This window comes from Etheostoma spectabile, chromosome 21 (assembly GCF_008692095.1).
Source record: "Etheostoma spectabile isolate EspeVRDwgs_2016 chromosome 21, UIUC_Espe_1.0, whole genome shotgun sequence".
NCBI classification, from domain to species: Eukaryota; Metazoa; Chordata; class Actinopteri; order Perciformes; family Percidae; genus Etheostoma; species Etheostoma spectabile.
The window spans coordinates 10,083,933-10,098,977 of record NC_045753.1 but is presented as its reverse complement, the minus strand read 5'-3'; the positions used below and the strand labels follow the sequence as shown (position 1 = coordinate 10,098,977).

At 39.9% G+C, this 15,045-nt stretch overlaps 2 protein-coding genes across 2 annotated transcripts in view; both read right to left on the bottom strand.

Annotated features, from left to right (window-relative positions):
* adam8b (ADAM metallopeptidase domain 8b) overlaps positions 1 to 2,876 on the bottom strand; it is a 21,225-nt gene extending 18,349 nt beyond the window's left edge. The window contains exons 1-2 of the mRNA XM_032501599.1: positions 2,777 to 2,876; positions 661 to 767 (exon numbers count right to left, since the gene is read on the bottom strand). Of these exons, the coding sequence (XP_032357490.1) occupies positions 661 to 767; positions 2,777 to 2,801 (132 nt within the window). The 5' untranslated portion in view covers positions 2,802 to 2,876. The remainder of the gene's footprint in view (positions 1 to 660; positions 768 to 2,776) is intronic.
* Positions 2,877 to 4,041: 1,165 nt separating this feature from the next.
* Positions 4,042 to 15,045, bottom strand: part of tubgcp2 (tubulin gamma complex component 2) — a 13,222-nt gene continuing 2,218 nt past the window's right edge. Inside the window, exons 4-18 of the mRNA XM_032501594.1 lie at positions 14,766 to 14,942; positions 13,621 to 13,780; positions 12,408 to 12,615; positions 12,131 to 12,330; positions 11,125 to 11,314; positions 10,900 to 11,045; positions 9,675 to 9,855; positions 9,161 to 9,341; positions 8,371 to 8,543; positions 7,423 to 7,551; positions 6,827 to 6,947; positions 6,591 to 6,734; positions 5,902 to 6,018; positions 5,540 to 5,703; positions 4,042 to 4,300 (exon numbers count right to left, since the gene is read on the bottom strand). Coding sequence (XP_032357485.1) covers positions 4,225 to 4,300; positions 5,540 to 5,703; positions 5,902 to 6,018; positions 6,591 to 6,734; positions 6,827 to 6,947; positions 7,423 to 7,551; positions 8,371 to 8,543; positions 9,161 to 9,341; positions 9,675 to 9,855; positions 10,900 to 11,045; positions 11,125 to 11,314; positions 12,131 to 12,330; positions 12,408 to 12,615; positions 13,621 to 13,780; positions 14,766 to 14,942 — 2,367 coding nt within the window. The 3' untranslated portion in view covers positions 4,042 to 4,224. The remainder of the gene's footprint in view (positions 4,301 to 5,539; positions 5,704 to 5,901; positions 6,019 to 6,590; positions 6,735 to 6,826; positions 6,948 to 7,422; positions 7,552 to 8,370; positions 8,544 to 9,160; positions 9,342 to 9,674; positions 9,856 to 10,899; positions 11,046 to 11,124; positions 11,315 to 12,130; positions 12,331 to 12,407; positions 12,616 to 13,620; positions 13,781 to 14,765; positions 14,943 to 15,045) is intronic.

The following is a 15,045-nucleotide window of genomic DNA, read 5'->3' as shown; positions in this document are numbered from 1 at the left end:
ACATAGATGTTATCTCAATTGTTTGAAATTGAGAATATTTGTTAATAGATTATGAAGTAAAATTGTTTTTAAAACCCAAAATAACCCGAGAGGGCCCCGAAGGTGAAGACAACACCAGGGTTAACCCGTTAACCATGAACTTGTCCTTCCAGGTCAAAATTTAAATATATATATTTATATATTTTGGGGCTTTTCTGATGTTTTTTTCGCTTTTTCTGATTTATTTGTCACTTTTTCCAACTCTTGGCGCTTTTTAAAAACCTGAGCTGGTTTAACAATAATAGGTTTTATTATTCTTATTCTTGAAATTCATGATCAACAAACCTCATTTATATCAATTTATACAAAACGTTTTTAGTTAAAAAGGCCAAAATTATGAATTATTTTGACTAATGGTTAAGATCAGAGGATGCTGAGTGGAAGTTTACTTTAGGATACTGTTGTGAAACCATTCAACAAAATAATTCAAACGCTAAAAGACTAAATAAAACACCCAAAAAATTAAATGAAAGTAATGTTGTATGGACTCATCCATGTTATTTTTGGGCAATTCGGTTGAAAGAAATCCACATTTCTGATATAAAACCCTTAAAGCACTAAAGTTAGATGCTGAATACTTCCACTGCTGATCATCAGGGGAGGTTTACTTCATTTACTCACCTGGTTGTCCCGCAGGCTCCTCTTCTGTCTCCCCTCAAGTCTCCGAGGTCGGACCACCTCATATCTGTCCACGTGAGACAGCATCCCGGAGGTCTGCACGAGACACACTGGAGCGGGGTGAAGTATAATGTGAGTACTTTTAGGGCCTGTTGGAGAACTTCTAAGCTCAAAACATCTGTCTAATATATTAGACAGATGTTTTACAGTGTTCTAACATATTAGATAGATGTTTTACAGTGTTCTAATATATTAGACAGATGTTTTACAGTGTTCTAACATATTAGACAGATGTTTTACAGTGTTCTAACATATTAGACAGATGTTTTACAGTGTTCTAACATATTATACAGATGTTTTTACAGTGTTCTAACATATTAGACAGATGTTTTACAGTGTTCTAAATATTAGACGATGTTTACAGTGTTCTAACATATTAGACGAGTTTTTTACAGTGTTCTAAATATATTAGACAGATGTTTTACAGTGTTCTAACATATTAGACAGATGTTTTACAGTGTTCTAATATATTAGACAGATGTTTTACAGTGTTCTAACATATTAGACAGATGTTTTACAGTGTTCTAATATATTAGACAGATGTTTTACAGTGTTCTAACATATTAGACAGATGTTTTACAGTGTTCTAATATATTAGACAGATGTTTTACAGTGTTCTAATATATTAGACAGATGTTTTACAGTGTTCTAATATATTAGACAGATGTTTTACAGTGTTTTAATATATTAGACAGATGTTTTACAGTGTTCTAATATATTAGACAGATGTTTTACAGTGTTCTAATATATTAGACAGATGTTTTACAGTGTTCTAAACATATTAGACAGATGTTTTACAGTGTTCTAATATATTAGACAGATGTTTCAGTGTTCTAAATATTAAACAGATGTTTTTACAGTGTTTCTAATTATTTAGACGATGTTTACAGTGTTCTAACATTAGACAGATGTTTTACAGTGTTCTAATATATTAGACAGAGGTTACAGTGTTCTAACATATTAGACAATGTTTTAACAGTGTTCTAAATATAGACGATGTTTTACAGTGTTCTCTAATATATTAGACAGTGTTTTACAGTGTTCTAATATTAGACAGATGTTTTACGTGTTTTTAATATCGACAGATGTTTTACAGTGTTCTAATATATTAGACAGATGTTTTACAGTGTTTTAATATATTAGACAGATGTTTTACAGTGTTTCTAACATTTAGACAGATGTTTTACGAGTGTTCTAATATTTAGACGAGGTTTTGAGTGTTCTAACATATAGACGATGTTTTACAGTGTTCTAATATATTAGACAGATGTTTTTACAGTGTTCTACCACATTAGACGATGTTTTTCAGTGTTCTAATATATTAGACAGATGTTTTACAGTGTTCTAACATATTAGACAGATGTTTTGCAGTGTTTTTAATTATTAGACGATGTTTTACAGTGTTCTAATATAGATACAGTGTTTTACAGTGTTCTAATATATAGACAGATGTTTTACAGTGTTCTAATATTAGACGATGTTTTAACAGTGTTCTAACATTTAGACATATGTTTTGCAGTGTTCTAACATAATCACAGATTGTTTTACAGTGTTCTAATATATTAGACAGAGGTTTTACAGCTTTGATGGTCTCAAAATCCCCAAATATGACGATGCAGTTGAGAGCGCAGATAACTGTTTATGTCCAACACGCGCGTGTCGCTATTATATTTGTCATATAAACTGTACACAACACAACTAAATTATTGTTTTTCACATTTAAACGATTATAACTTTAACATTTTAATGTGTTTGACAGACTTCAAAGAAGCCATTGACACTGTTATATTGGCTCTTTTTGGAGAGAAAAAACATCACAAAGCAACAAAAAGAACAACCAGTTCGTGGTATTATAATATATAATATATATATATAATATATTATGTTATAATTAGAATAAGCGGACAGACGTCAACGCTTCATCCAACTTTTCCACTTAAAAAATTAAAAACCTATTAATTAGTTTTCCGACATGTGTTCCTCGTGCTTAGGAATACGAGGAAATGTCGGAAAACTAGTTTCTTAAAAGTATTTTTTATTTAAAGGTGAACTTTCTTACCCCACGCGAGCCACAGTGAGACCATGTTCTCCCCTCGGTGGCGCGCTGTGCTCGTCCCCGCCGCCCGTCTCACCGTTACCGGGGAGTCACTGATAGCAGCGTCGGTCCTTCCGTGGAAGCCCCGCCTCCGGTTCCTTCTTATCACCGCCCCGCCTCCGGTTCCTTCTTATCACCGCCCCGCCTCCGGTTCCTTCTTATCACCGCCCCGCCTCCAGTTCCTTCTTATCGCCGCCCCGGGACTGCTGCTCCACGGAAGAAACACGCACAGCTGACATCCGGTACAAATACATTTCAAAATAAAATCACTGCACTGATACAGCAACCATGGACTGTATATATATTGATAAATTGATTAAATTGATTAATATTAACGGTCTATGACATTAACCTATGGCATTGTGTTGTCTTCCCGAAAATCAATACTTTTGTTGACGTTTTTTTATCGATGTTTTTAACTTTTTTTTTTACGTTTTTGTCCCATTTTTCAACACTTTTGATGCTTTTTTCCAACGTTTTAAACACTACGTAACACTAACTTTAGTCTTACAGTTATTTTTGGAATTTATAATTAATTAGCAATTATTTAGACTAAAATTAAAGGAATGGATGTTGATGGATAATCACAGACTGGAATATGTCAACTTTTACTCAATAATATTTCAAAAACACTTTTTTTTAAATGCTATAAAATTGAATAAGACGCCCCAAAATTAATGAAAGTAGAGATGTGTACTTGGCAAAGAGCGTTGTGTGGAATCAATCATGTTATTTTGGGGAATCAAAAAGAACATTGATCTAGGAAAAGGGGGTTATTATTCATATTAACGGCCTACGGTTAACACTCACTACTTCAGTTAACTGTTATAAACGTTGCTTTTTGTTTTAATGTATTTATTAATTTCAAAACTACAAATCAACCATACTGCTTTCTTCTAGTGGTTTTTATCTCGTTCAGTGTTATACTAAAATACTAAATGCTTAGAACAAAAATAACCATCTGTTCCTCGAACAATTATTCCCAATGGGAACATTTATATTAAAGGTTTAAAGGTTTAAAGGTCTGCTAGTATCAGCTGTTCAGTTTAGGCAGACGTTCAGAGTCTTAATTTATTCAGGAAAGTCTTGTTTTAACGAATACAAAGCTACATTTTCACTGTACAGGATCAATACGTTACCCACGAAGTGTGCCATGACTTGAAAAAAACATACTAGTTCCACATTTCTTAAAATTTACAAGTTGAATCATTGAAGTGAGGCTGCAAACATCACACTGCAATCTACCTTTCATACAGAATATTTAATATTCAATATACACATCGAGGCATCAGCTCTTTACCCAACAGCCGGTGTCTGTGTGGTGTCGTCTGGCTGTTTGACTGATGGACAGACATGAGGAGAGGACATTTTTATTGCTGGGGGACAGTTCATACACACAAAGACACAACATGCTACACGGATGCTTTCTGACTGCGCTCGATGGCCATCCTCTCCAGCCGCTCGGTGTAGAATCCATTGAAGTCCAGCCTGGGAAATCACAACAGCAGAGTTAGCACATTATCAAGCAAATTATCAAGTATCATATCATGTCATTTACAAAAAATAGCAAATCAGTCATTTTCTACAATAACTCAATCTATACTGCATGATGTCAGATATTAATGAAAACTAATAATTGGATGGTAAGACCAAAAAATAAACTCGTTTGCTTAACTTAAAAAAAAAAAATCTATAATATAAAAACTACAAAATACAAAAGAATCTAAGTACACATCAAATACCTTTTCCCAAAGATGCTTTCTGTTATTTTAGGTAGTTCTGATCATGCTGAAGTGTTCATTTTTCTGATACGTTTGGTTTTTATTAGTTATTTGAAGCTATAAAAAGGGGATAGAGAGCCAACGTCCCCCCCCCTTCTACTTCCGGCCCGTGGGACCTATCGTTCATAAAAATATGACCGAGACACAATGAGAGATAATAATTATTTTGGGTCTGGTTTGATTTGTGCCACAAATTTCACAAATGATGTGTGTAAATGTAAAAGATACTTTTACATGTGAAGAGAAATTATTTGACGTGAAGAAGTAAAACATTAGGTTTTCTGTGAGATCTTAGTGAACTACATCTCTCGTCTCGAACAACATAGAGAACTACGTCTGTCTCCTTGTCGAGCTTTACCGTCTTCTTCTAAGACGAAGGCAGAAGTATCAAAAGAGGTGAAAGTAATTATAAATCGTGTTGAGAGCTGCAGCTACTCGGAGGGAGTGGAGGGAAAATGGGACGTCAGGAAAGCGACTTGGACTTGTAGTCCGTCTAATTACGTACTTTCCCAATCGCATTTTACTTAACTATCTTGCGACAAACTGACATTCGTGACGTGTAAAATCATCTTTTATTTTGAAAAACATATGTGTAATTCAAGGCACAAGTTGATCGCGACCAGAAAATAGTTTTTCTTTCGCCATTGCCCTTTTTTTTAACCTCGAAGACAGGTCCCACGGATGCAAACAGAAGGGGCGGGACTTCGGCTTGCTATTGACACGTCATGATTGACAGGTGGGATTGACTCGCGATTGGTTGGGTGCGACTACGATACCGCGGCTCCACCGACCGATCACTACAATGCAGACTCTGGCTTCAAAATTACACAATGACAGCGTCCATATCCAGGATATTTAGGCAACACCTTTATAGGAGGAAGTGGAGCCATGTCCTCCATCTTTATCTACAGTCCGATTATTACATGCAAAAGCCAAAGCGTTTCACCTGTAGATGATGCTGATCATGCTGTGCTCACAGTCGTTGGTGCTGTAGATGCTCAGCTTGTCGAGCAGGTCCAGCAGCAGCATGCTGAAGTTACTGTCAAACTTGCTGATGGTGGCTTCGAAGCTGGAGTCTGACTGGAGGATGTCCGCGTGCTCAGCTAACAACTGAAGCAGTCACAACACAAACAAAGAACACAAACATGTCACTTGAGACAATTTGAGACCCAAGAGCTGCTGTTTTCATGCACCAGTTAAATACCGATACATGGAATATTTCTGGTTCACATGCTGTGATTAAGAGCTTTGCAACGCGTGTTCACATTTCCCGGTCTAGTTGTTTCTCTGATTTGGGGGGGGTTATACCTTTGTGGTCAGCCTCTTCTTCTCTGCCTCCTCAGCATGTTGGCTCTGAGTGGGAGGCCCATCCATAGTCCCTTGTTCCAGGGAGAGGCGGTCCAACCTCATGCTCTGAGTGTACCGCTGTAACAGTCGAGAAAAGAAAAGCATCTTAGTACGAGGATCGGCTTAAAGTTTAATTTTCAGGTTTTAACTCTGGATGTATAATAAAACCTGGATGCAGCGTTTGGGACGGAGCCCTGTTCATTCTTACGAGAGTTGCTCAGCGGTGCATTAAGCCAAAAAAGTTCAACTTGAACGTGGGATTAAATGATTTTATTGTCCGTCTCTTCTACACTTTTGAAATGTTATCGGACAGAATGGATCAAATTCTGATTACGATTCATTTTGCAAAAGTTGTGAAAAAAAAAAAAAGATCCACTGATTAAAGGACGTCTCTTAAGTCTATAATCACATAGAAAAAAACTCTTTTTGGGCCCCATGGCGTCACGTGAAGTTGTAAATTCACCATTTGGCCGCTACGTCAAATTGGCTTCAAACCCCAGAAGTTTTAACTCCGTTCACTGTTGCATTTCTGTACAAATCTTGCATTCAATCAAAGCAGAACATGAAACCCAATATGAATACTTTCATACAGTCCAAGAGCAGAAACAAGCGGCTGAAACCACTTCCTGTTTCCCGTCCTGTCAACAAACCTGCATGCAGTTGGTGAACATGACGCAGACAGACATGAGTTTGGAGAAGATCCTGAGGAGCTCGGGGTTGGTCAGCATGCAGTCCTTCAGGCAGTTGTCCAGGAAGCTAGTGTGATGGCAGAGCACGTCGTCGATGTTCGACGCCTGGAGGAGGAGGAGAAGACAGACGGTCAAGCACAAAAGACGCCCGTCAGCTGGCCGTGTCTCCGATAAACAACGAGTGATCGTCCGCTCACCGTCTTCAGGTTGTTCTCCATGATGTGCCAGGTGGGCTCCATCACCTCAAACATCATGTAGTACTGGATGTTCTGCACGAAGTTCAGCATGCGCTGTCGGAGCGCGAACGCAGCAGAAAACCTGCACAGAGGGTGAGACAGTTTCTTTACATAAATTCACTTTAACCCTCGTGTTGTCCTCCCGCCCACTGCACACCTTTATGTTTCTCGGTCAAATTAAAAATGCTTTTTTTCTCCATTACTTTCCCCCCTTTTCCAAATGTTTCTCACTTTTCTTCTGCGCTTTTTTGATGTTTTTGTTATGTTTTCCCTCAATGTTTTTTAAGCTTTTTCCTTCATTTTTTGTCACTCAAAAAAAAAAAAAAGTATCCATTGTTTTTCAAATGCTATAAAATGTAATAAAACATCCGAATTCAAAGAAAGTAGTGAACCGATCATTTATTTTACTTTTAAAGAGCGTTGTATGGAACCATCCACGTTATTTTTTTGGGGACATTTTGGTTGATAGAAACCCAGATTTCTTATATGGAAACGTTTAGAAAATGGGTCATATTTGACCCGAGGACAACGGGCGGGTTACGTGGTACGTCACTCACCATTTGGCAGAATGCAACGAGTACAGCTTGAAATCTTTGCTGCTGATCCACACGTTGCACAGCAGCCTCTCCACATGTTTGCAGTAAAATATGTGCCTGAACAACATCTGGTACCTCGTCAGGGCTTTCCTGGAAAATAAATACAAAGGTTTTAACATGTATTTATATAGATTACTTTCCAAAGGTTACAAAGTGTTGTCAAACAGAGGATCTCAAAATACACAAGAATAACAAAATATGATAAAAGCAGAACCAGCAAATTTCGAGCATTTCGCCTCGTGTTGTCCTCGGGTCAAATTGACCCATTTTCCTATAACAATGTTCTTTTTAATTCACCAAGATAACATGATTGATTCCACCCAACGCTCTTTGCCAAGTACAAATCTCTACTTTCATTAATTTTGGGGCGTCTTATTCAATTTTATAGTACTTGAAAACAAATTGAAGTGGTTTTGAAATAGTATTGAGTAAAAGTTGACATATTCCAGTCTGTGATTATCCATCAACATCCATTCCTTTAATTTTAGTCTAAATAATTCCTAATTTCTGCATTTCTAACTCAAACAGGAGGTATAATTTCCTATAAATGAGGTTTATTGACCATAATTCCAAAAATAACTGTAAAACTAAAGTGTTACGTAGTGTTGAAAACGTCAAAAAAGTGACAAACCTTGATGAAAAAGTGTCAACAGAAGTGTTGATTTCCAATTTTGACGGGAAGACAACACGAGGGTTAAAAACACAACCAGGGTACAAACGATCAACGTTAATTAACCGTATCGACATCTATCCGGTTCGCCAGCGCGGGATTGTCGCCACGGAGAGCTTTCCATGGTGGTGACAGGGTTAATCTGCATTGTGTGAACTCATTTTGGCTTTAATGTAACTGACAGTAGAGTGCACTCTAGCTTTGAGAAAATAATAAGAAACGTATAATTAGGACAGAACCTGTTGATGATGAGTGAGAGCGGCCACTTGACGATGTAGTCGAAGGAGAAGGCCTCCAGGCCGCTGAGGGCCGCGTCGGCTGCTTCTGCGTTAATAATGGCCTTCTCCTGCTTGGTCTCGATGGCCAGCACCCGCAGCAGCTGGGTGATGACGTCATGAGGCATCAAATCGATCTGTGGAAAGAAGAGAGGAAGTTTAAGGGAACCAGCATTGCTGATAAATCATGAACTCGGTCTGCGAGTGAAGGAAGATGTCGTAGATTAGCAATGGTCAGATATTTAAGGATTTGGTTTTGTTCCCTGTAATTTCTGTCTATTTGAATTTATTTTCCAGAGATTTTGTCCATTTTGTTTCTGCTGGTCCATCTAGCTCTGGCAGTTTTAGTGTTTTGAAGTTTACTGAGCATAGAGCTGGACAATACATCGATATTATATAGATATCGTGATATGAGACTAGATATTGTCTTAGATTTTGGAATATCGTAATATGGCATTAGTGGTGTCTTTTCCTGGTTTTAAAGGCTGTATTACAGTTATGTCATTTTATGAACTTACCAGATTGTAGCTGTTCTATTATTTGCCTTTACCCTCTTAGTCATTATATCCACATTACTGATGATTATTTATCAAAAATCTCATTGTGTAAATGTTTTGTGAAAGCACCGATAGTCAACACTACGATATCGTAGTATCAATACCAAGGTATCTGGTCAAAAATATTGTGATATTTGATTTTCCCCAGCACTAACTGAGCACATAGTGTGGAGCGTTATAGTCTTATTTGCACCCACCTTGAGGTCGTCTTTGAAGGGGTCCGTGTTGGCGGTGCTCATCCTCAGAGCCAGCTCCAGCAGGGCTTCTAGTCTGGTAGGGACTATGTCGTCCACCGGCTTCTTCAGCTCTTCCTCCGTCAGGTCCATGAAGTGCACAAAGAAATCCCCTTTGTCCATCAAAAAGTAGTGCTTGATGGATCTAATAAAGAAAAGAAACACAGGCGCACACAGTACATCAGTAAATCACCACATACAAAGATTATGAACATGCTAGACTAATATCCAACTGTAAGAACTACAGACAAGGGAGAAATTAAAAGAAAAAACTTACAACACAGAGTCCATTTCTGTTTTTAAATCTAGACATAAGACTTTTTAGCCAAGCTTTGTATTAATACAATAATAATTTAAGAAATAAATGCAGACGCTTCCATACAGGACACAAGGGCTTTTGGATTTAACACACAAACTTTGCAGCATCACATCCTCTGTTATCTTTATAAATGACTTACAAATAGCAATAACTATTTACCTCAGGCGTGAAACCAGCTCCTTCTCCTCCATGAGGAAGGCCAGCAGGACCTTGCTGGCATAGTTGTAAGCTTTCTCTATCTGCTCCACATAAGCCCGTTCCTTCAGGGTGTACAGGACCTCCTTAGCACCAGGACACGTCACATCGCGGCCACATTCCCGCACCACGTTGAGGTATTTCCCTACGCAACAACAGAGAAGGGAATTACATCTCTTGTCCTAAGGAACGTGTCCACAGTGGGGTTGTTTACCTGGAGGAATCGCCCACTTCCCTGCATTGGATGCTTGATGCTTTTGCCACTAGCAGTTATCAGTTTCTCTTTGATGACCAATGAAAACAGACCACACCCTCCGACTACCGTGAAGGCTGCACCTGATTGGACGAATGCTTTCTCGTTGGGCTGTCTGCTCCCGCATTTCAAACCTGACTAACGTGGCGGCTCATTTGGAAACTTTCTATTTTTACGAAAACAGTCACTATTTGTTTCTTAAAATATATCATGCAAAAAATAAGTTTTGCAGTTGCAGAATTGGTCTTCATTTTAAATTGACGGTCATTTTAAAAGGGTTTAGAGAGGAGGCAAATCGAGCCGAACGCATCTGATTGGCCCGGACTTTTAACTCTATGCAAATGAGGAGCGGGCAACTCTGCGCTAGAGTTGGCCGGTATCCAAACTTTGATACCGTCAAACCTCCTCCCGATTTTACTGCGGTATACGGTATTACCGTGAGTAATTAAAAATGATGACGTAAGGCTCAGTCGGCGTCACCAAACCGTTGACTTGTGCCTCCAGCGTTCAGAAAGTGAATACCAAACACCAATACTGAAACACCTCTCCATCTTATTAGGGAAGAACCCCAAATGCTGCAAAACTGCAGAAGTCCTGTTCTCCTTTGAGACCAGATCTCTCTCTCTCTCTCTCTCTCAGCATTTTTAGGCATTTAATATTTAATCCTTGACTCCTATATAAGTGCATTGCATTTTTTTTATGACTGTTTTAAAACTGATACGGTTGTTATTTTTAAGACCCTGCGGTATACCATCTTACCGCCCAACCCAACTCTGCGCCCCGTCTTTTGAAGTTTGTGATGCCGCTACCGGAACGCATTGCACGGCTGCTTACATAGACAGTGAATAGGAAGCGTGTGAATGAGTCTTACTTTGAAAATATATCCTCAAGAAAGGCTCTTACAATGTTAAGCCTTTACTTTTTTTTTTTTTTTACCTGTGCTTAATATTTTGTCTGCCATTTTCTGTAGAAAGGAGGGGATTCGATGTTGTACGATGGTGTATCTCTGATCCCAGTACTTATCGTTGTAGTCCTCCTGAATTTTCTCTTTCTGCAGCTCATGCTCTTCCACCATGAACTCGCTGCGTGGACACACAAACATCAGATTTGAACACAAAGCAGACACAGTGGTATAAAGTGTGTTTTCAGGTTAAACTGTACCTGTATGGATCCTTGATGATGCCCCTGTAGATCCACTTCTCCAGGAATTCAAAGTAAGGGACGCTGGCTGCTTTAGTGAGGTAGAGACACAGCTCCTGAGCCTGGCTGTCACCCGTATAGTTGAAGGTTCGATCATGAAGAAGACTCAGTGTCGACCCCCCCATACACTCTCCTTTATCTACCGAGGACGCTGGGAAATTAGTGGAAGGAAAATAATTTCAGCTATCAAAAAGATAAAGTTTGGTTAGTGCAGTTATCTTCAGGAAGAAACTTGACAGTAAAGCATCACCACATGCTACAACACTTTGTTTAATTTTGAATTTAAAATACAACAGATGTGATGTCAACATCTAAAGACTTTGGACACATCTTTGAAATCCATGCTATAGACTTGTTCCACAGCCTTCTTGCTTCTACATGTGCGTTTGATTGGTCCCTTTTGTCTTATGTCGCTCTACATGTCCATGCGGCTTGTTTGTGTGTCTGTCTGTGTCTTGTTTGTGAGCTGCAGTCATCGTTCTTGCTGTTGTGTTTTTGTTGTGTCTCCCTCCTTCCTGTATTTCCTCTCTTTGTTTTGGTGTGGAAACATTTGATCGCAAGGAAGGATTGTGGAAGAGGTGCACTGTGCCTTCTTCGGAATGTGTAGTGTACTTTTTTGTATAATGTCATCTAGACCAATGTTTTTGAACTTTTGCTTATTTGTTTAAATAAAAAAAAAATGTGATTGAAAAAAAACATGTGTCCAATCTGCTGGTGTTGTGGTTTCTCTCTAAACCTTGTTCAGAGCGCCCTCAAGTGGTCAATATGAGCCCTTTCCCACTGGCCAAAAAATCCACCTAGGCTCTCTCACATCGCTTTTGTCTGCAATGGGAAAGGTGTCTATCGGCTATTTTTAGCAGGTTTACCAGTGTTTAGGAAACCTTCGTATACACACGGATTTCAGTGGGAAAAGGCTTTTACTATCCCCATGAACCAAAGATGCAAACTCATGTTCTTAGACGCTTACCGATGGAGGCCAGTATCTCCATGGTCCTCATGGTGGGCTGGATGTAAAACCAGAGCTTCTGCAGGGACAGCATGACCTGCCGCTGGAGGTGCTCCAGCTGCGTGACCAGGATCAGGTACTCCTTTATCAACGTCCTCATCGCCGCCGTCAGCGCGTGGTTCACCTGGCCGTACTCGAAGGACGACTTCTCCTCAATGAAGCTGAAGAAGAAAGACAACAGCGCCATCTAATCCCTTGTCTTTGGTTAGAAATGTATGTGAACAAATGACACACTCACCGTGTTATAGTGGAGTAATACGACGCAACTGGTAATATTCTGTTAACCAGCTCTTTGATAGACATGTCCAGTGTCGAATCGACAATGAAGGAGCGGTTCTGTCTCCCCAGAACGGGCTGAGCTGTGATGTCTCTCCCATCAACTCCGACCAGGACAAACAGTAGATCCTCCACCAGAGCTTGTTCCTGAGCAGGCAGGGGCATCGTACCTGGCCGCAGACAACACCGTTATGAATACTACCACCAAGTACAAGCACACCTAGTGGATGTTCCGGTATTTAAGGAATATTTAATAAATGAGCTAGTGTCTTGCATATGGACTGTAAAAAATAATGGGCAAAGCTTCCGGGTCTGAAAAGTGAAGCCAATGCGCTGAATTATATCCAATTTCCAACAGGTGGCGACTCCACTGGCTCCAATAAGAAGTCCGTTTCTATAGCAGTCTATGAGAAAATGACCCTAGTACTCACTTGATTTATTACCTCAGTAAACATTTTTAAAATGAGGCTATGGTCTCAATCACTAGTTTCAAGTCTTCAATACAGCGATTGTTTATTTAGTAAATTAGGGTCCTATTTATTTTAAAATGGACAATAAAGCGGTGCATGCTTTAGGGGCGTGGCTACACGACGACCCGTCAATCAGGACAGAGGCTTAGGGATGCTAACCATGGAGCTGTGTACCTTAAAATAGACCTCAACTTTTTTTTTGGGTGTTGTCAGTGTTTCATCTTGAACACTGACCCTCTCAATGTGTGTTTTAACTTCATAAAAGTAAATCGGAACATTTGGTTGCCTAAAAATGTCTTGTTCAGCGTTGTGCCAACATAACTAGCTACACAAGGGAAAGTTTGCAGATTTTCTGCACTGCCATACATGCAGATGACTGGCGGCAGTACACGTAGGGCGGCAATTACCCGCCAGTAAATCTACACTGGATGACTCGTTTCAGAAGGGAAATCTGTAACTTTATCTCTTCTGTGTTTAGCTAATCACAGCGCCATGAAACCATAAACAGCCCCGGCTTGGCATCCTTCCCAGCCCCACCCTCTCTTTCAAGAATTGTCACATCTGGTAAAAAGATGACAACTCCTGTATCACCAAACCTCAAGGCTTTGAAACAGCAGTCCACAAACCAATGGGTGACGTCATTGATGCTACGTCTTGCAGCAGACTGCATGAAGCAGAAATTCATTTTTAAATGTTTTGGCTTACCAATAGCCACAGCTGACTCTCCTGGAGGGGTGGGGCTGGTGATGAAGTCTCCGAGGAGAGCAGGACGGTCGTACACCCAGTTAGGAAACACGGGGTTGGGCTGGGTGGGGTTCTTCTTGTTGTGTTTGTCTCGCAGCATCTTCCGCGTGACTTCAGCCGGCTGCAGGCAACAACACAGAGTGACGGGAGAATGTAAAGCAGCAGCAGATGTTTTATTTAAAATGCTCATATGTTAATTTCCAGGTTCATAATTGTATTTAGGTTATATCAGAATAGGTTTACGTGGTTTGATTTAAAAACACATTTGTGGGTTGAGCTCTCTGTTTTAGCTACAGAGTGAGACATCTCACTTCTGTTCCATCTTTGTTGGGAGCCGCCCATGCGCAGTAGCTAGGTAAGGACTACTAGCCAGTCAGGAGCAGAGTATGAGGGCCCTGACAGTACCTAGGTAAGGACTACTAGCCAGTCAGAAGCAGAGTATGAGGACCCTGACAGTACCTAGGTAAGGACTACTAGCCAGTCAGAAGCAGAGTATGAGGGCTTTGACAGTACCTAGGTTAGGACTACTAGCCAGTCAGAAGCAGAGTATGAGGGCATGCCTTGCTAGCAGCTAGGTGAGCATTGTAACCTGTTACAAAGTGAGGAACATTGGTCTCTGAAGTGAAAGCTTTACTAAAATAGAGCAGTTTGTGAACAGTGTGTAAACCTATAACGTGCACAAAAAAGATATATAACACAATAAAGGAAAGGGGAAAAAACCAAAAAACAACGTAAGTCTTCAGGCAAGATTAATATAACAGGGAGCTAGGTAATAAAATATTTGCCCTGATTCATCTAATTAAATGCATGCTAGAAGAGAACTAGTTTGTACGACCACATCAGAAATTAAAAGTGTTTATAGCTGTTCAACAACAGCCACGCTGAAAGGCGGAGCGAATAGCCGACAGTCACAGAGTGGAATAATGCAGCAGCTGTTTAATTGTGTGGTTAAGAATGAACATTTTCAGACAGTCTCTCCTAAAATTCATAGTGTTGCACTGTTTTTGAATGAGGTTTGATATCCATCGGTTTCCTTTACACATCCTACAGTTTCATGAGCCAACCCAAACCTTCAGATCGTTTGCATCGGAGTAAGAAACGCTCACCAGAGGAGCGTTGGAGCTGGCCGTCACGTTGCCGAGCTTCTTCCGCAGCTCATCCAGTTCCTGCATGGACATCTTGGTGCTGGTCTGAGGCAGAGTGTAACTGGTGGTTGTGGTTGACGTTGTGTTCGCTGATGACTCCGACCTCTCTTTTGCATTCTGCTGTAGAAACTGGAGTGTCTACGGAAACATCACAACAAAGCTGTGAGATATTGGATAAGGATGGTTGACTACTGAGGTTCAATAAGACAGTATTTATAACTTTTATTAACAAGGGGGGGGG